The sequence below is a fragment of the Panulirus ornatus genome, chromosome 23 (genome assembly GCF_036320965.1).
Source record: "Panulirus ornatus isolate Po-2019 chromosome 23, ASM3632096v1, whole genome shotgun sequence".
Classification (NCBI taxonomy): domain Eukaryota; kingdom Metazoa; phylum Arthropoda; class Malacostraca; order Decapoda; family Palinuridae; genus Panulirus; species Panulirus ornatus.
Genome location: NC_092246.1, coordinates 8,371,595 through 8,392,862, shown reverse-complemented (window position 1 = coordinate 8,392,862; position 21,268 = coordinate 8,371,595). Strand labels below are relative to the sequence as shown.

The following is a 21,268-nucleotide window of genomic DNA, read 5'->3' as shown; positions in this document are numbered from 1 at the left end:
GCTGTTATGTGTAATGAGCCAAAACCACAGTTCCCTATCCATATCCAGGCACCACAGACCTTTCTGTGGTTTACCCTGGATGTTTCACATTCCCTTGTTCAGTACATTGACCCCAATAAACCACATCATTCCAGTTCATTCTATTCCATGCACGCTTTACACTCTACTGCATGTTCAAGCCCCGATTGCTTGAAATCTTTTTTACTCCATCCTTCCATCTCCACTTTGGTCTCCAGCTTCTTGTTTCATACATTTCAGACACATATATCCTCTTTCTCAGTTTCTTCTCACTCATCCTCTTCATATGTCCAAACCATTTCAACATGCTTTCTGCCTTCTCAGCCTCACTTTTATTACCAAACATATCTCTTACCCTTTCATTACTTACTCGATCAAACCACCTCACATCACATATTCTCCTCAAGCATTTCACTTCCAACACATCCACCCTCCTCTGCACAACCTTGTCTGTAGTCCATACTTTGCAACCATATAATATTATTGGAACTACTATTACTTCAAACTTAACCATTTTCGCTTTCCAAGATAGCACTCTCTTTCACTCATTCTTCATCATTTCCAGTACCTCTGCTTCATCCCTGCCCCATTACTCACTTCCTCTTCCCTGGTTCCATTCGCTTCCAAATCCACTCTCAGATATCGGAAATGCTTAACTTCCAATTTTTATCCATTCAAACTTTTTTCCAACAAACTTGTCCCTCAACCCTGCTGAACCTAATAACCTTGCTTTTATTCACATACACTTTCAATTTTTCCTTTTCACACACACTTCCAAACTCAGTCACTAGCTTCATGCAGTTTTTCACTTGAATCATCCACCAGTGCTGTATTATCGGCAAACAACAACTGACTCACTTACCAGGCCCTTTCATCTACAGCAGACTGCTTAGTTGCTCCTCTCTCCAAGATTGTAGCATTTACTTCCTTCACCACCCCATCCATTAACAAATTAACAACCAATGTGTCATCAAACACCCCTGTTGGAGTCTGACTTTAACTTGGAACCATTCACTCTTCTCTTCCAACTCGTACACATGCCTTACACCCTTGATAGAAACTTCTCACCACTTTTAGCAACTTACCTCCCACTTCATATATTCTTAAAACTTTTCACAAAGCATCTTTATCAACCTTATCATATGCCTTATCTCCAGATCCATAAATGCCACACATGAATCATCTGTTTTTCTAAATATTTCTCACACACATTCTTCAAAGCAAACACCACATCCACACATCTTCTATCACTTCTATTAACATATGGAATGATTTATGAATAAGGGTGGTTAAAATAGGTACCGTAGATATGTTTAAGAAAAATTTGGAAAAATATTTCTTTTCAAATTCACGACTGATATTATTTGCACCTCCTTAGCTACATGAAGGCATATGATAGAGTTGATAGAGATGCTCTGTGGAAGGTATTAAGAATATATGGTGTGGGAGGAAAGTTGTTAGAAGCAGTGAAAAGTTTTTATCGAGGATGTAAGGCATGTGTACGTGTAGGAAGAGAGGAAAGTGATTGGTTCTCAGTGAATGTAGGTTTGCGGCAGGGGTGTGTGATGTCTCCATGGTTGTTTAATTTGTTTATGGATGGGGTTGTTAGGGAGGTAAATGCAAGAGTTTTGGAAAGAGGGGCAAGTATGAAGTCTGTTGGGGATGAGAGAGCTTGGGAAGTGAGTCAGTTGTTGTTCGCTGATGATACAGCGCTGGTGGCTGATTCATGTGAGAAACTGCAGAAGCTGGTGACTGAGTTTGGTAAAGTGTGTGGAAGAAGAAAGTTAAGAGTAAATGTGAATAAGAGCAAGGTTATTAGGTACAGTAGGGTTGAGGGTCAAGTCAATTGGGAGGTGAGTTTGAATGGAGAAAAACTGGAGGAAGTGAAGTGTTTTAGATATCTGGGAGTGGATCTGGCAGCGGATGGAACCATGGAAGCGGAAGTGGATCATAGGGTGGGGGAGGGGGCGAAAATTCTGGGGGCCTTGAAGAATGTGTGGAAGTCGAGAACATTATCTCGGAAAGCAAAAATGGGTATGTTTGAAGGAATAGTGGTTCCAACAATGTTGTATGGTTGCGAGGCGTGGGCTATGGATAGAGTTGTGCGCAGGAGGATGGATGTGCTGGAAATGAGATGTTTGAGGACAATGTGTGGTGTGAGGTGGTTTGATCGAGTGAGTAACGTAAGGGTAAGAGAGATGTGTGGAAATAAAAAGAGCGTGGTTGAGAGAGCAGAAGAGGGTGTTTTGAAGTGGTTTGGTCACATGGAGAGAATGAGTGAGGAAAGATTGACCAAGAGGATATATGTGTCGGAGGTGAGGGAACGAGGAGAAGAGGGAGACCAAATTGGAGGTGGAAAGATGGAGTGAAAAAGATTTTGTGTGATCGGGGCCTGAACATGCAGGAGGGTGAAAGGAGGGCAAGGAATAGAGTGAATTGGAGCGATGTGGTATACCGGGGTTGACGTGCTGTCAGTGGATTTAATCAAGGCATGTGAAGCGTCTGGGGTAAACCATGGAAAGCTGTGTAGGTATGTATATTTGCGTGTGTGGACGTATGTATATACATGTGTATGGGGGTGGGTTGGGCCATTTCTTTCGTCTGTATCCTTGCGCTACCTCGCAGACGCGGGAGACGGCGACAAAGTATTATAATAATAATAATAATTTTATCTTTGATAGATATGACAAGAAGAAAGGAGAGATAGGTAGTAAGTTTGAGGAAAGGAACCTGGATGTTTTGGCTCTGAGTGAAACGAAGCTCAAGGGTAAAGGGGAAGAGTGGTTTGGGAATGTTTTGGGAGTAAAGTCAGGGGTTGGTGAGAGGACAAGAGGAAGGGAAGGAGTAGCACTAATCCAGAAACAGGAGTTGTTGGAGTATGTGGTAGAGTGTAAGAAGGTAAACTCTAGATTGATATGGGTAAAACTGAAAGTGGAGGAGAGAGTTGGGTGATTATTGGTGCATATTCACCTGGGCATGAGAAGAAAGATCATGAGTGGCAAGTGTTTTAGGAGCATCTGAGTGAGTGTGTTAGTAGTTTTGATGCAGGAGACCGGGTTATAGTGATGGGTGATTTGAATGCAAAGGTGAGTAATTGGCAGTTAAGGGAATAATTGGTGTACATTGGGTGTTCAGTGTTGTAAATGGAAATGACTAAGAGCTTGTAGATTTGTGTGCTGAAAAAGGACTGGTGATTGGGAATACCTTGTTTGAAAAGAGAGATATACGTAAGTATGTGTATGTAAGTAGGAGACATGGCCAGAGAGGGTTATTGGATTACACGTTAATTGTTAGGCACACGAAAGAGAGACTTTTGGATGTTAATGTGCTGAGAGGTGCATCCAGAGGGATGTCTGATCATTATCTTGTGGAGGCGAAGGTGAAAATTTGTAGAGTGAAAGTTTTCAGAAAAGAAGAGAAAATGTTGGGGTGGTGAGAGTAAGTGAGCTTGGGAAGGAGACTTGTATGGGGAAGTACCAGGAGCGACTGAGTGCAGAATGGAAAAAGGTGAGAACAAAGGACGTAAGGGGAGTCAGGGAGAAATGGGATGGATTTAGGGTAGCAGTGATGGGTTGCATAAAAGATGCTTATGGCATGAGAAGCATGGGAGGTGGGCAGATTAGAAAAGGTAGTGAGTGGTGGGATGAAGAAGTAAGATTATTAGTGAAAGAGGAGAGAGGCATTTGAATGATTTTTGCAGTGAAATAGTGCAAATGACTGGGAGATGTATAAAAGAAAGAGGCAGGAGATCAAGAGAAAGGTGCAAGAGGTGAAAAAGAGGGCAAATGAGAGTTGGGGTGAGAGAGTATCATTAAATTTTAGGGAGAATAAAAAGATGTTTTTGAAGGAGGTAAATAAGGTGCATATGACAAGAACAAATGGGAACATCGGTGAATGGAGCTATTGGGGAGGTGATAACAACTAGTGGTGATTTGAGAAGGAGATGGAGTGAGTATTTTGAAGGTTTGTTGAATGTGTTTTGGTCGAGGTAGTGTGCAAAGTGAGAGGGTTAGGGAGAATAATTTGGTAAACAGAGAAGAGGTAGTAAAAGCTCTGCAGAAGATGAAAGCTGGCAAGGCAGTGGGTTTGAATGGTATTGCAGTGGAATTTATTAAAAAAGGGGTGACTGTGTTGTTGACTGGTTGGTAACGATATTTAATGTATGTATGGCTCATGGTGAGGTGCCTGAGGATTGGCAGAATGCATGCATAGTGCCATTGTACAAAGGCAAAGGGGATAAAGGTAAGTGTTCAAATTACAGAGGTATAAGTTTTTGAGTATGCCTGGTAAATTATATGGGAGGGTATTGAGTGAGAGAGTGAAGGCATGTACAGAGCATGAGATTGGGGAAGAGCATTGTGGTTTCAGAAGTGGTAGAGGATGTGTGGATCGGGTGTTTGCTTTGAAGAATGTATGTGAGCGATACTTAGAAAAGCAAATGGATTTGTATGTAGCATTTATGGATCTGGAGAAGGCATATGACAGAGTTGATAGAGATGCTCTGTGGAAGGTATTAATTATATATGGTGTAGGAGGCAAGTTGTTAGAAGCAGTGAAAAGTTTTTATCGAGGATGTAAAGCATGTGAACAAGTAGGAAGAGAGGAAAGTGATTGGTTCTCAGTGAATGTTTCAGTGCCTTTGTATTTGTATTTTTTGTATTTAAGTGCCAAATTATGTAAAATGTAGACTTCTGTCATCATTTGACATCTCACCTGATGTTTGATTCCACCATTTACCCATAGATATATATAGCAGCCTATGGCCACAGCTGGTAAATATATCATGCACATCAGTCACCCATAGTCACCCACTGATCTGGCATGTGAACACTGTCATACAATATCCTTTTGCCTGCTGTCATATGGTATGCAGGATACACAGAGTGAATGAAGAGCAGGTTTGTTTGTATTCACCCTAATGTTCTAATTGAGTGTAATAAGAAGAGTAGTATGTGCTTGTAGAAGGCAGATCTTGAATTGGAATGTTTCGACATATTTTGACTGTAGAAACAATGATAAATGTAATTGTGTAATTGTGAACTCATTCAGTTAGCTGTTATTCCATGTTATGCAGTTACAGACAATCATGAAGGCATCATGTGCATCTCATAATGCATAATGTATTATACAAGGGCTGACTCCCTTTTTAACCCCATGGTAAAAATGATCAAAGATATAAGGAAAATTTGGTGTGTTAGAATGTATAAATAGTTTTTTGTTGGGTTAGTTGTGAAATATATAAACAGTTACTCTTTGGGTCTGTTGCCTCACATGATGGAGTATTAAATATTCTCAGTGGAGGTAGCATGATAGAAATTTTACTGTTGCCAAAGCAGGATCTAATTTTCTATACCTTGTTCAAAATGTTGACTGCCTCTGCTGTAATACAAGTTCTTCCATATCATAATCTATCACATTCATGTATGTTGTCATCAGATGTAGTTTCATATGGATTCCTGAAGTCCTCATGGTTATAAAGCAAACACTACCAGATTTAATCTGCAGTCAGTATATTATTGCAGTCCTCGATGCCATGGATGAAGGATAACTGAAGAATTGGTTCATGATTATAATGAAAGGAAGCCTGAGGTGTTTCATGCCATTGTCGTAAGTTAGTTGAAATTTGGTCATTGGTGCAAAAACTCTGATACATTAATCTACTTGAGATCCCCTTAGTGTAGCACCATAGATAAGTTGGCACATTATTCTTTGGGTAGAGGCTATTGTAACCCAAAGGTTTATACTTAGGAAATTGTTTCATTTATGGATGCTTCATTTAGAAATATTCCCTTGTATTACAGGCCTTGAAAAATTTATCCATTGAAGCATCATTCTCTTCAGATTAACTTTCAAGAACTGCATATCACATTATTACATCTTTGGTTTGGTTGTCCAATCTCCATTAAGTCGTTATCAGCAAGGATTCCATTAGGTGGATCTTATAGTGGGATCTGCTCACAAGTTATGGGATCAACACTAAGGAGCATTGTACCTTGATGAGGTTAACTAGGGATCTGCTTCCAAGTCTTTGGACAATATTTCCACTGTGATGATATGCAATATAGCCACCAAAAGATGTATTTGTGACAATAGAACCACTATTGAGGAACATCTCTTTAGATAAGATCAGTAAGAGGGATGTTTGACATTCAGCAAGCACCACGGGTCTGTGATATATTTTGGGATCTGGTTGACCTTCCTGGTATGGCTTTCAGATGTTCTAGATTAGGAGGATTACAAGGTGTGTTCATCTAAAAAGTGCATAGTGTGATATGCCATTGTGCTTCAGATTTTTCACAATCTACCATGAACTCATAAAAGATTGGACTGAAAGTTAACTGTCTTGGATACATATATTTCCATAGAAATGTGCTTTCATGTTTGTAGAGGTGATGATTTTTTGTGCCTGTGTATGCTCCTCCATTGGAGGTTTATGCAATAAAGTATTTGATTTAGTTTGTATGTGATTCCATTTTGAAATGTGTTTTATAACTTAGAATTATTCCACCCATCTGTTTTCTGTAAGCTTCTATTTAAAGATGGCTTAAATGATTGTCATGTGTCCCCCAGTTGTTTAAGATGTACCAGGTACCATATGATAATTTTTTGGATGCCTCTGTATTTCAAGAATGGTTGGACATGAAAAGATGAATTTTTCAGAATGATTTGATCCGGTATAACAAGATGACAAGCCGAGAATAAACCATATATACACATGGAAGAAGGGTCTGACTCTTAATGGATAATGGAAAATAACAAATGTTATTGAACTCTGCCTGCTTGAGAGTAAACCATGAGTGAAAGGTCACCTGTAACAGGGCTGTATCATCGAAGAATTTCTCACTTTCAGGAAGGGGTCTTGGGTTGATTACAGGATATAGAAAAGGAAGGGAGCAGAAGTACTCAATGCCCATGTCAATGTAACTTAACCCACATATTAGTAAATATTGATATCAACATGGGAAGACCGCTGGACTTTTTATAGAAATAAACCAGATAGTTTCATTCAGCACATATCAGATCAGCTAGGTTGCACATTATATATTATTTGGAGAACTGTGACATCATAAACTCTGTTAGATCAAGTCCTTTATAGGGAAGTTTGATATAGACTGAATTGTTACATAGTGGACAAACCTTGAAAATATTGTAAATTACATGGGAGATACTATGAACCATATGTAGTATTTTATATGTTTACTCATTTGAATGTTATGTACCATATTATTTTATTTTATTATTTTTCAGCAATACATCAATGGACCGAAAGTCTCGTGGAATATTACTTACGATTATGACACATATTCATGGTATACTGGTGTGCGTACTGTTGAGCTCATTGTAAAAAAGAAGTTTGGATTCTTTTGGATGCCCAGAAATAAAGCAAGTACAACTTTTAATCTCACAGGTATGAGAACAGTTATGCACAGAAGTGTATTTATGCATTATCTCTCGTGCTCAAGTATTCTTGTTATAATAGTGAAATGTTTTTAAAAAGAATTGCAAAGTGCAGTGGGTGTTTTGGATAACAGTAGCAAAGTTCAGTTAAAGTTCCTGCTTAATTTGCACTCTTTAAAAAAAAAGTGTGAATTCTCTTGGACTCTCAGAGGTAGAGCAAGTACAACTTTTAATCTTACAGTTGTGAGAAGAGTTATGCACAGATTTGTATGTATACATTATCTTCTCTGCTCAAGCATTCTTGTTATGATAGTGAATTCTCTTATTTAAAAGAATTGCAATGTATAGTGGGTTTGGGGAGAATAAAGAACAGGACACAATTGGCGACTTCTGGCAACAACCCCATTAATAAACTCGAGAGATGGTAGTGAAAAGTCATAAGTGGAGAGGGAACGTTTGTGTCATAGTGTGATTGGTCAGCGTATGGCAGTCACTGTCACTGCCATGTAGTCGTATATTGGGGATGGTTCTGTGTATGAATACTCTATGTAATAGATGTGAATTATATATGTGTGTATCCTGTGTAATATGTTAGTATGATATCTATTGTTTATGCTCAATTTATTAGATGTATTAGGAATTATGATTCATATTTAGGGCACTGCACAACTAAAAGTATTTGTGGAGTCAGTGGCATATGTCTGGGGTGTGGGTTCACTGTGAAACCGAAGCCTCAGATGTTTGATTAATTCACATCAAATGAAATACTTTATTAGTGCCTTCATCTACATGCTTTACCAATGGGCATATCACTGAAGTATGTCATTGTTGTTAATCTTTATATCTTAGTTATGTTCTCATTAATACAAGTTGCCTCCCTTGAAGACAGACAGGGCTTCATTCAGCACATACACACTCATTATTTGTTACTTTCTTCTTTCAACTGGTATAGAAATCTATGTTGTTACTGAACTGATGTTTGCTCTATCCATGATGGAAACTGATTGTGGCCCTGATACTCAAAATGTCCCTCTTAGGACCTCTGCACTCTCGCTCTACAACCTCTTCAATGGGCTAGCCTCACACCAGCACTCGCCTCCCATCTAGCCTCACACCAGCACTCACCTCCCAGCCAGCCTCACATTGACACCCTCCTCCCACATTGTCTACCCTAATCTTGTCCATCCTACTGTATTAACAATACAGATGATACTTAGAGTTCATTAACAGAATTTGCATGTTGAAGTAATGTATTGAAAATGTTGAAATCACTGAAATTCTAATGAAACCTTTTGGGGGCAAGTGCATTTTCAAGTTAGTGCAAATGACCACATTCATAGGTTAAGAGTTGCCTGATCCCTCGCATGTGTTATGAGTTAGACACTATAATGATTAACTCCAGAGAGCTGATAGACATGTTATTCCTTTATACTAAACGATTTTGATTCATTTACACATTGAGGCATAACACTTTTACTGTGGGGGCTTCCCTTATGATGAGTATAATCATATAGCAACAATCTTAATTATTTTACTCAAATTGTCACTTCATGATTATACTCATCTGATGTTAGCTAGAGTAAAATACTAAAGTCATGCAATGCCACTCTTAACACTCTCTTGCCTCTTTTTTCTTCCCTCATGCTACATCCTTTGTAACTTTAAGAGCCAGGTCTATAAGCATTTCAGGAGCAGCTGGTGTTCAGTGTCTCACTGAGCTTTTCTTTGATAGCAAGTGTCTGATAGTGTATGCTAGACTCATGTACCATCTTCCTCACCATCCTTGGAGTAACATCGAGTCTTAGCCGTTTCTGAATGTCGACAGCATTCTTGAAGGGGTTTGCTGCTGCTGCTCCATGTATAGCTTTATCCTGAGCTGGTGTAGTTTCTCTGGGGCATCCTGACTTTTGTCGATCATCAAGATGTTCCTCTTCATCCTGTCTTCTTGACCATCTTAACCACTGTTGTGCGAGATATCCCCAGCTCCCATGATATTTTTGATGGCGTCAGGCCTGAGTCTCTCATGCCCATGATGAATCTATGTTGAGCAATCTCTGTTTAGTTCATTTTGACATTTGGTGACAGGGTGCATGGAGCAAGTGTCAGTAGACTGCCAATCAAAATCTAAACAATGCCCAGGCTTTGAATATTATGTTTCAGAACATTAAATGAGATAGATAGTTTGGTCCAAACCACTGATAGATGCCACTGACTCCACAAATACTTTCAGCTGTGTAGTGCCTTAAATATGAGTCATAATTCTTAATACAACAAATAAAGTTTGCCTGATAGATAGATATTATACTAACATATTACACAGGATACTTATATATATGTAGTTCACGTCTACTGCATAGAATATTCGTACACAGAACCCTCCCCAGTATATGACTACATGACAGTGACTGAGACTGCAATATGTTGACCAATCTCACACTGTGACACCATCACTCCTCCTCTATTCATGACGTTTCACTACCATCTTTGTGTTTACTATTGGGGTTGTTGCCAGAAGCCACCAATTGTGTCCTGGTTCTTTATTCTCTGAAATCAGTCATAAACATCCTTAACCCATGTCCATCATGTTAAAGTGAAACTTAGACTTCCATGCTCATAAAGTCCTTTGTTTTTCATTCTTTAAGTTTCCAAGTGAGACCGACTTTTTCAATTTTTCTACCTCTGAACACAGTATGCTCCTGTTGCACCCAATCTTTAAACGTTCCTCAAAATAGTTAGGATATCTTCATAATCATGGGATAGGATATCTACATAATCATTACTATTGGGGTTGTTGCCAGAAGCCACCAATTGTGTCCTGGTTCTTTATTCTCTGAAATCAGTCATAAACATCCTTAACCCATGTCCATCATGTTAAAGTGAAACTTAGACTTCCATGCTCATAAAGTCCTTAGTTTTTCATTCTTTAAGTTTCCAAGTGAGACCGACTTTTTCAATTTTTCTACCTCTGAACACAGTATGCTCCTGTTGCACCCAATCTTTAAACGTTCCTCAAAATAGTTAGGATATCTTCATAATCATGGTCTGCCTCTCCTCCTTACTTCGTTATACTTTTGTATCTTCTTAACCAACCTATCATGTATCATATTTTCTACTTGGTCATGCCATCCTAACTTTTCAATTTACCTTTCTAATGATTGATTCACCTTACATATCTTTCTCACTTTTCTTCTTCATTCAATACATTATCTTAATTTCAGTAATACTGCACAAGTTATGTATTTTTACCATTCATAATTTTAAGTTACTACCACAACTTCTACATCTCTGACACTCTTTCTCTCCAGGAACTCCCATCAAGGATGTGACCATGGCGAGTCTCTATTTATGGGGCCCTGTTCTTACATGCCTCCATCGCATACACCATTCCATGCACTCTCACTGTTTTCTCTCCCTTCAATATTTGTTATGGGTCATTACTTGGAGAAAATTCTGCCTTTGACCATGGAACTTCATACAGATGTTTTTTATGGCTTACAGTCATTATTTCCACCTATTCTTATTTCATTCACAATAACTATGCTGCACTGTATGCAATGCAAGTGTTCCATAAAACAATATGATAATAAAAGCTGTGGACTACATTGGAAAGTCTTCCATGCAAACTATATAGAGGCAGAACTTTTAAAATAACTTCTGTCATATGTCTTTTCCAAATTATAAATGCTCAGTACACTTCTTTCAGTTTCTCCAAAACTTTCTCTACTTGTTAAAGATCCAAATGTGATTCACTAGTCCTTTTGATTTGTTCATTTGCTATCTGTGTCATACATCATGCTAGTTGCATTGCCTTCATCCAGTGACCAGGCACCTGACCCCTTTTCATACCTCCATTCCATGCAGTTTCACATCCATTCTTCACCCCATTGTTCATCATTCCATGTATAACCACAGCTTTACTGTTCTTTTGGAGTCTTATTGCTCGTCTTTCTTCCTCCTGTGTAATGCCTTCCTCTCATATATATGTATCTTTCTCTCATTCTCCTTACCTTTATTTCAACTCTTTCACCATCATTTCTTGTCAGTTTTGTAAAATACCTTCTCAATAGCTTACAATCATCATGATTTGTCATTAACATTCTTCCATGCTTGTTTGTCTTGCTCCATAGATATACACGTCTTCTGTTTACTCACAATGCTGCTCATTGTCATGCCAGCCTCTAATAATGCATTTTTAAATTGGATCCTGTCAACCTTTCTTTTAACTTTTCATAGTTACGTTTAGGATCTGAATATTGAAAGGAAGAAAAAAATGCCTGGGCTCAAGCTTCCACAGAAACTTCTACACACTTTTATGATTGCATGAACAAGCTGTCAAATTCCGGAAATATGTGGAAGGAGTACATTGGATTGATTTTTCCTTCCAGCATACCTAAATGGACTACTGACAGTAACTCAGCCAAATGTGACTCTTCCAAGGCAAGGCTACATTTCAACTGCCAACCAAACGAATATCACAGCAGTTCTCCACGATCCACATGATTGGCTGAAACAACGGACTCAGATTGTCTCATTCTTCTGGGTTATTAATTATGATGTAAGTATTGTAGGATGTTGAACTTGACTTTTTTTCAAATACTTGGTTATGATAGGCCGAATCCAATAGAATCCATTCTCCAGTTGTCATGTGCAATGCACTGGAACCACAGCTCCCCATCCACAGCCAGACCCCATAGATACTTTCCATGGTTTATCCCGGACACTTCGTGTGCCCAGGTTCACTCCACTGACAGCACATTGACCCCAGTATATCGCATTGTTCCAATTCTCTCTATCCCTTGCATGCCTCCCACTTTCATGCATGTTCAGGCCCCAATCATGCAAAGTCTTTTTTGCTCCATCCTTCCATCTTCAATTTGGTGTTCCTACTCTCCTAACACAGGTACATCATCAAAAATCTGGACATAAAAATTCTGGGAACATCAGAAAGTTGCCTTTCCCTCTAAGGCTTGATGCACACCATAGCTTTGCTCACGGGACACTCTCGCTCAGCTCACAGTCATTTAACTCTGTTATGGCACAAAAGACACCTTTCTGTAATAATTACCTTATAGGAAGACATTTCATCAAAATGTATACAAGTATTATGACTTTTGTATGCACTTAGTGTAAGAAAAAAGCACAGAAGTGTACTGTCTTATTGGTGTGACATCCAAGAACAAACTTATACAGTGCATAGTAAGTCAGAAATTTTAGATCTTTTAAACGTATACATGTCTGGAAAAATGAAATTTCAGCTGTGTCCAAATCTTTAAGCATATTTGTTGTACACGTAGATTGATATACAGTTGTGCTTTAAGTCTGGCACATACCCTCTCATACCTTCCACCATCTATTGGTAAATAGCCAAACCAGAGTTTCCTTTCACCAGTATCATTGATGTGAGTAATCTGGGAAATATAAGTATGTGAAACATGTCATTACTGAGCCCAGTGCAGCAGCTTATCTTTACGTGACAGTTATTAAGTGTAATGCTTTAATGAGCTACATGAAAGATACAAAGACTAATTTGTAATGATAGTTCATAGGTGCTAATGGGGAGGTGATAACAAGTAGTGGTGATGTGAGAAGGAGATGCAGTGAGTATTTTGAAGGTTTGTTGACTGTGTTTGATGATAGAGTAGTAGATATAGGGTGTTTTGGTCGATGTGGTGTGCAAAGTGAGAGGGTTAGGGAGAATGATTTGGTAAACAGAGAAGAGGTAGTAAAAGCTTTGCAGAAGATGAAAGCCAGCAAGGCAACAGGATTTGGATAGTATTTGAGTAGAATTTATTAAAAAAGGGGTGACTGTGTTGTTGACTGGCTGGTAAGGTTATTTAATGTATGTTTGACTCATAGTGAGGTGCCTGAGGATTGGCAGAATGCTTGCATAGTGCCATAGTACAAAGGCAAAGGGGATAAAGGTGAGTGCTCTAATTACAGAGGTATAAGTTTGTTGAGTATACCTGGTAAATTATATGGGAGGGTAGTGATTGAGAGGGTGAAGGTATGTACAGAGCATCAGACTGAGGAAGAGCAGTGGTTTCAGAAGTGGTAGAGGATGTGTGGATCAGGTGTTTGCTTTGAAGAATGTATGTGAGAAATACTTAGAAAAGCAAATGAATTTATATGTAGCATTTATGGATTTGGAGAAGGCATATGATAGAGTTGATAGAGATGCTCTGTGGAGGGTATTAAGAATATATGGTGTGGGAGGCAAGTTGTTAGAAGCAGTGAAAAGTTTTTATCGAGGATGTAAGGCATGTGTATGAGTAGGAAGAGAGGAAAGTGATTGGTTCTCAGTGAATGTCAGTTTGCAGTAGGGGTGTGTGATGTCTTCATGGTTGTTTAATTTGTTTATGGATGGGGTTGATAGGGAGGTGAATACTAGAGTTTTCGAGAGAGGGGCAAGTATGCAGTCTGTTGTGGATGAGAGAGCTTGGGAAGTGAGTCAGTTGTTGTTCGCTGATGATACAGCACTGGTGGCTGATTCAGGTGAGAAACTGCCGAAACTGGTGACTGAGTTTGGTAAAGTGTGTGAAAGAAGAAAGCTGAGAATAAATGTGAATAAGAACAAGGTTATTAGGTACAGTAGGGTTGAGGGACAAGTCATTTGGGAGGTACGTTTGAGTGGAGAAAAACTGTAGGAAGTGAAGTGTTTTAAATATCTAGGAGTGGATTTGGCAGCAGATGGAACCATGGAAGCGGAAGTGAATCATAGGGTGAGGGAGGGGGCGAAAGTTCTGGGAGTGTTGAAAAATGTGTGGAAGGCGAGAACGTTATCTCGGAAAGCAAAAATGGGTATGTTTGAAGAAATAGTGGTTCCAATAATGTTATATGGTTGTGAGGCATGGGCTATAAGGTAGAGTTGTACGGAGGAGGGTGGATGTGTTGGAAGTGAGATGTTTGAGGACAGTATGTGGTGTGAGGTGGTTTGATCGAGTAAGTAATGAAAGGGTAAGAGAGATGTGTGGTAATAAAAAGAGTGTACTTGAGAGAGCAGAAAAGGGTGTTTTGAAGTGGTTTGGTCACATGGAGAGAATGAGTGAGGAAAGGTTGATAAAGAGGATATATGTGTCGGAGGTGGAGGGAACGAGGAGAAGTGGGAGACCAAATTGGAGATGGAAAGATAGAGTGAAAAGGATTTTGGGTGATTGGGGCCTGAACATGCAGGAGGGTGAAAGGCTTGCAAGGAATAGAGTGAATTGGAATGATGTGGTATACTGGGGTCAATGTGCTGTCAATGGATTGAACCAGGGCATGTGAAGCATCTGGGGTAAACCATGGAAAGTTGTGTGGGTCCTGGATGTGGAAGGAGCTGTGGTTTTGGTGCATTATACATGACAGCTAGAGACTGAGTGTGAAGAAATGTGGCCTTTGTTGTCTTTTCCTAGTGCTACCTCGCGCACATGCTGGGGGAGGGGGTTGTCATTTCATGTGTGGTGGGGTGGCGACGGGAATGAATAAGGGCAGACAGTATGAATTATGTACATGTGTAAATATGTATATGTCTATGTCTGTATATATATGTATAAGTTGAGTTGTATAGGTATGTATATGTGCATGTGTGGACGTGTTTGTATATACATGTGTATGTGTGTGGGTAGGGCCATTCTTTCATCTGTTTCCTTGCGCAGCCTCACTAATGCAGGAGACAGCGACAAAGTATGATGATATAAATAAATAGATATGAATAAAAGGTGCATTATACATGACAGCTAGAGACTGTGAACGAATGTGGCCTTTGTTGTCTTTTCCTAGTGCTACCTCGCATGCGTGCGGAGGGAGGGGGTTGTCATTTCATGTGTGGCAGGGTGGCAACGGGAAGAATAAAGGCAGCAAATATGAATTATGTACATGTTTATATATGTTTATGTCTTTGTATGTATATATATGTATATGTGGAAATGCATAGGTATGTATATGTGTGTGTGTGTGTGTGTGGACATGTATGTATATGCATGTGTATGTGGGTGGGTTGGGCCATTCTTTCATGTTTCCTTGCGCTACCTTGCTAACGTGGGAGACAGTGACAAAGTATGATAAATATAAAGTATAAATAGTTCATAGGTATTTGAAAAGCACCAAGAGTGGGTATAAAACTATGTACACATGACAACAGTATTGCAAAGTATCATAATGATGTTTTGCTGTGAGTTACATATGAGTTTACTCCTGAGGAAAAAAAAAATGCTTTATGATTGTCATTTGCTGAGCAAAAAACATTTCATATTTCTAACATTAACCAAAATTACTTAAGCTAAGGTGTTGATTTCCTGCATCAATTAACCATGGAGGGAAAAGGTTGTAAATGTTTAGGATCAAGGTTGGGAAATGTTTAGTACCCAGTCATTACTGAAGATGTATGGAACAAGGAGTAGGGTAGAAGGAAGATGAGGAGGAGAATAAGAGAAACAAAGTGAGCAAGTGTCAGTATGTAAATATGTGAGAGGGAGATTAAGATATGATATGGCCAAAGAGGGATAGCACGGGAGGAAGGTAAAATGATTGGGAAGGAGTTATTGAGAGAAGCATGTAATATGATTGAATGGAATGAAAATAGTAATGAGGGGTGTATAAGAGATATGGTATGGCAGGGAATGAATTGGGTTGGTGTGTGAGGAATGCCACCTGTGACATTGGGAAATAGAGTGGAAGAGTGCTGGAAGGAGAGAAATTGCAGAGGATTGGGTGGAATAGTGTTTGCAAGTGAGGCATGCAAGGACAGGGATGAGTGGAGACTCTTTTGCCCCACCTTGTTGATTGGAATTCCTATTGGGAACAGACATCAGAGATACAGATAGATATATAGTTGTAGTTACTCTTGTTTTCTTATACCTATAAAACTTTATTAGTTTTGATGTTTAAGGAAAAGAACTAGATAAACCTGTTTGTGATGATCAGTTTTAAACATCATCATCAATTCTTTAATAACTCACTTTGAAATGAGTTTTTTAAAGGTGTATTGATTTCTTAATTGCTGATTAAGAAATCAATACACCTTTAAAAAACTCATTTTGAAGGTTTGTTGAATGTGTCTGATGACAGAGTGGCAGATATAGGGTGTTTTGGTCGAGGTGGTGTGCAAAGTGAGAGGGTTAGGGAAAATGATTTGGTAAACAGAGAAGAGGTAGTAAAAGCTTTGCGGAAGATGAAAGCCGGCAAGGCAGCAGGTTTGGATGGTATTGCAGTGGAATTTATTAAAAAAGGGGGTGACTGTATTGTTGACTGGTTGGTAAGGTTATTTAATGTATGTATGACTCATGGTGAGGTGCCTGAGGATTGGCGGAATGCGTGCATAGTGCCATTGTACAAAGGCAAAGGGGATAAGAGTGAGTGCTCAAATTACAGAGGTATAAGTTTGTTGAGTATTCCTGGTAAATTATATGGGAGGGTATTGATTGAGAGGGTGAAGGCATGTACAGAGCATCAGATTGGGGAAGAGCAGTGCGGTTTCAGAAGTGGTAGAGGATGTGTGGATCAGGTGTTTGCTTTGAAGAATGTATGTGAGAAATACTTAGAAAAGCAAATGAATTTGTATGTAGCATTTATGGATCTGGAGAAGGCATATGATAGAGTTGATAGAGATGCTCTGTGGAAGGTATTAAGAATATATGGTGTGGGAGGCAAGTTGTTAGAAGCAGTGAAAAGTTTTTATCGAGGATGTAAGGCATGTGTACGTGCAGGAAGAGAGGAAAGTGATTGGTTCTCAGTGAATGTAGGTTTGCGGCAGGGGTGTGTGATGTCTCCATGGTTGTTTAATTTGTTTATGGATGGGGTTGTTAGGGAGGTAAATGCAAGAGTCCTGGAAAGAGGGGCAAGTATGAAGTCTGTTGGGGATGAGAGAGCTTGGGAAGTGAGTCAGTTGTTGTTCGCTGATGATACAGCGCTGGTGGCTGATTCATGTGAGAAACTGCAGAAGCTGGTGACTGAGTTTGGTAAAGTGTGTGGAAGAAGAAAGTTAAGAGTAAATGTGAATAAGAGCAAGGTTATTAGGTACAGTAGGGGTGAGGGTCAAGTCAATTGGGAGGTGAGTTTGAATGGAGAAAAACTGGAGGAAGTGAAGTGTTTTAGATATCTGGGAGTGGATCTGTCAGCGGATGGAACCATGGAAGCGGAAGTGGATCATAGGGTGGGGGAGGGGGCGAAAATTTTGGGAGCCTTGAAAAATGTGTGGAAGTCGAGAACATTATCTCGGAAAGCAAAAATGGGTATGTTTGAAGGAATAGTGGTTCCAACAATGTTGTATGGTTGCGAGGCGTGGGCTATGGATAGAGATGTGCGCAGGAGGATGGATGTGCTGGAAATGAGATGTTTGAGGACAATGTGTGGTGTGAGGTGGTTTGATCGAGTAAGTAACGTAAGGGTAAGAGAGATGTGTGGAAATAAAAAGAGCGTGGTTGAGAGAGCAGAAGAGGGTGTTTTGAAATGGTTTGGGCACATGGAGAGAATGAGTAAGGAAAGATTGACCAAGAGGATATATGTGTCGGAGGTGGAGGGAACGAGGAGAAGAGGGAGACCAAATTGGAGGTGGAAAGATGGAGTGAAAAAGATTTTGTGTGATCGGGGCCTGAACATGCAGGAGGGTGAAAGGAGGGCAAGGAATAGAGTGAATTGGAGCGATGTGGTATACAGGGGTTGACGTGCTGTCAGTGGATTGAATCAAGGCATGTGAAGCGTCTGGGGTAAACCATGGAAAGCTGTGTAGGTATGTATATTTGCGTGTGTGGACGTGTGTATGTACATGTGTATGGGGGGGGGGGGTTGGGCCATTTCTTTCGTCTGTTTCCTTGCGCTACCTCGCAAACGCGGGAGACAGCGACAAAGTATAAAAAAAAAAAAAAAAAAAAAAAAATTGATTTCTTAATTGCTGATATTTATTTTCTCCAGGTGCATGCCTCATGTTCAACACCATCTTTGATTATCAACATAACTGAGCCTGGAGATTATGTAATCCAAGCAAATATTGTAATGGACATGTCAGATCATGTCATCACTACCACCACAAGTACAACAACTACCACGACGACAACAACAACAACTCCAAAACCAAGTAACCATACAACCAAAGCTCCCACAACCACCACAGCACCTCCAACAACTACTTCACCAAACGCTTCTACAACTACGCCTGAACCACCATCCCCTAATCACAGAAGTTGGCGATGTGATGGATACTGGCCAAAAGCAGGACATACCGTTGACTTGGCCAGATCAAGGAAACTGAAGATGGGGTACTTCCATAAGAAACTCACTGCAAGAGGTAAGTTTATCAGTCTCATTGCAAAGGAGAATATACAGATAATATTATCACTTTGCTTTTATTGTTGCAAATCAGATTTTTTTTTTTTTCTTTATTATACTTAGTCACTGTCTCCCGCGTTAGCGAGGTAGCGCAAGGAAACAGACGAAAGAATGGCCCAACCCACCCACACACGCATGTATGCCCATACACACACATATACATACCTATACATTTTTTTTTTTTTTTTTTTTTTTTTTTTTTTTTTTTTTTCCCAAAAGAAGGAACAGAGAAGAGGTCCAGGTGAGGATATTCCCTCAAAGGCCCAGTCCTCTGTTCTTAACGCTACCTCGCTATCGCGGGAAATAGCGAATAGTATGAAGAAAAAAAAAAAAAAAAACATTTCACCATATGCACACATATACATACACAGGCAATACATATATACACATGTACATATTCATACTTGCTGCCTTCATCCATTCCCGTCGTCGCCCCGCCACACATGAAATGGCACACACACACACACACACACACACACACACACACACACACATAAGGTAGTGCTAGGAAAAGACAACAAAGGCCACATTCATTCACACTCAGTCTCTAGCTGTCATGTGTAATGCACAGAAACCACAGCTCCATTTCCACATCCAGGCCCCACAAAACTTTCCATGGTTTGGCCCAGACACTTCACATACTCTGGTTCATATGAATCCATCTGTTTTTCTAAGTATTTCTTGCATACATTCTTCAAAGCAAATACCTGATCCACACATCCTCCACCACTTCTGAAACCACACTGCTCTTCCCCAGTCTGATGCTCTGTACATGACTTTACCATCTCAATCAATACCCTCCCGTATGATTTCGCAGGAATACTCAACAAACTTATGGCTCTGTAGTTTGAACACTCATCTTTATCCCCTTTGCCTTTGTACAGTGGCATTATGCATGCCTTCTGCCAATCCTCAAGCACTTCACCATGGTCCATACATACATTGAATATCCTTACCAACCAATCAACAACACAGTCACTCCCTTTCTTAATAAATTCTACTGCAGTATCATCCAAACCCACACTTGCCAGATTTCATCTTCTGCAATGATTTCACTACCTCTTTTGTCTTTACCGAACCATTCTCTCTGACTCTCTCATTTCGCACACCACCCCGACCAAAACACCCTGTATCTGCCACTCTGTCTTCAAACACATTCAACAAACATTCAAAATACTCACCCCATCTCCTTCTCATTTCATCACAATCTGTTATCGCATCCCCCCCTTGCCCCCTTTACCGATGTTCCCATTTGTTCTCTTTTCTTATGCACATTATTTGCCTCCTTCCAAAACATCTTTTTTCTCCCTAAAATTTAATGATACTCTCTCACCCGTACCCTCATTTGCTCTGTTTTTCAACCCTTGCACTTTTCTCTTGATCTCCTGCCACTCTCTTTTATACACCTCGTAGTCATTTGCACTACTTTCTGCAAGTGTCATTGAAATGCCTCTCTCTTTCTTTTTCACGTACAACCTTACTTCTTCATCCCACCACTCACTACCCTTTCTAATCTGCTCACCTCCCACCTTTCTTATGCCACATGCATCTTTTGTGCAAGCCATCACTACTTCCCTAAATACATCCCATTCCTCACCCACTCCCCTTACGTCATTTGCTCTCACCTTTTGCCTTTCTGGACTAATCTCTCCTGTGCTGTAGGCTTATTTAAGAGAATGACTGTTTTGCTTATTGTTTATCTTACCAATTTATGGAATTTTGTACTGTTGAACTGCTACATGTCTGAGGCATGGGTTTCAGTAGTCCATATAAATGTCCTTGTACTCAAATCTGTACATGAATTATTAATTACTGCACTAATTATATCTTACTACAGAACCTATTGGTCAAGTGAATATGACAGGGAAAACGTGGCTTAAGCATGGAGATCTTTTTAACGTAACAATCCAGTGCTCAGGATCTGGTCCATGGGGCTACTGCTCCAAAGTATCTCGAGGAGTTTACAATGTCACCGGTAAGTAAGAGTTTTCTTCTGAATGATTTTTCTATATGCATGTATTTATTGCTTATTGAAGTTAGTTTTACTTTCTTTTTACATTCAGTTACATTACTAGAAGCAAAATGGACAAGAGCTGAAGCTTTTGCAGAACCCTTGATAATTTAATATTTGAAATTATGATAAAGAGGTTTTGCTGGAACTAATGTATATTTAGACCTGATACAATGCTTAAGGTTAGTGTGATTATATAGTGATTATACATGTATAGTGTACCTCAGTGCAGCTCTTTTCAATAGAATAGAAAAACATTAATATTTTGGTCTTGTTCAAGTTGGTCTAGCATTGAGTGAAGAGAAGTTCATGGATAAAAGGGAAGAAGGTTCAGAAATGTTTTCGGAGTAAAGTCAGGGGTTGGTGAGAGGACAAGAGCTAAGGAAGGAGTAGCACTAGTCCTGAAGCTAGTAGTGGGAGTGCATGAAAGAGTGTAAGGAAGTAGATTCTAGAAAGAGTGTAAGGAAGTAGATTCTAGACTGATAAGGGTAAAAGTGAAAGTGGATGATGAGAGATGGATGATTATTAGTGCTTATGCAC

The 21,268-nt window shown here is 39.6% G+C and overlaps 1 protein-coding gene across 3 annotated transcripts in view; it reads left to right on the top strand.

Annotated features, from left to right (window-relative positions):
• The window catches only part of LOC139756783 (uncharacterized), a 160,153-nt gene that overhangs the window by 13,816 nt on the left and 125,069 nt on the right, over positions 1-21,268 (top strand). For all 3 annotated transcript variants that reach the window (XM_071676565.1, XM_071676566.1, XM_071676568.1), the window contains exons 3-6: positions 7,267-7,426; positions 11,802-11,971; positions 18,304-18,676; positions 20,555-20,692. In XM_071676565.1, the coding sequence (XP_071532666.1) occupies positions 7,267-7,426; positions 11,802-11,971; positions 18,304-18,676; positions 20,555-20,692 (841 nt within the window). The remainder of the gene's footprint in view (positions 1-7,266; positions 7,427-11,801; positions 11,972-18,303; positions 18,677-20,554; positions 20,693-21,268) is intronic.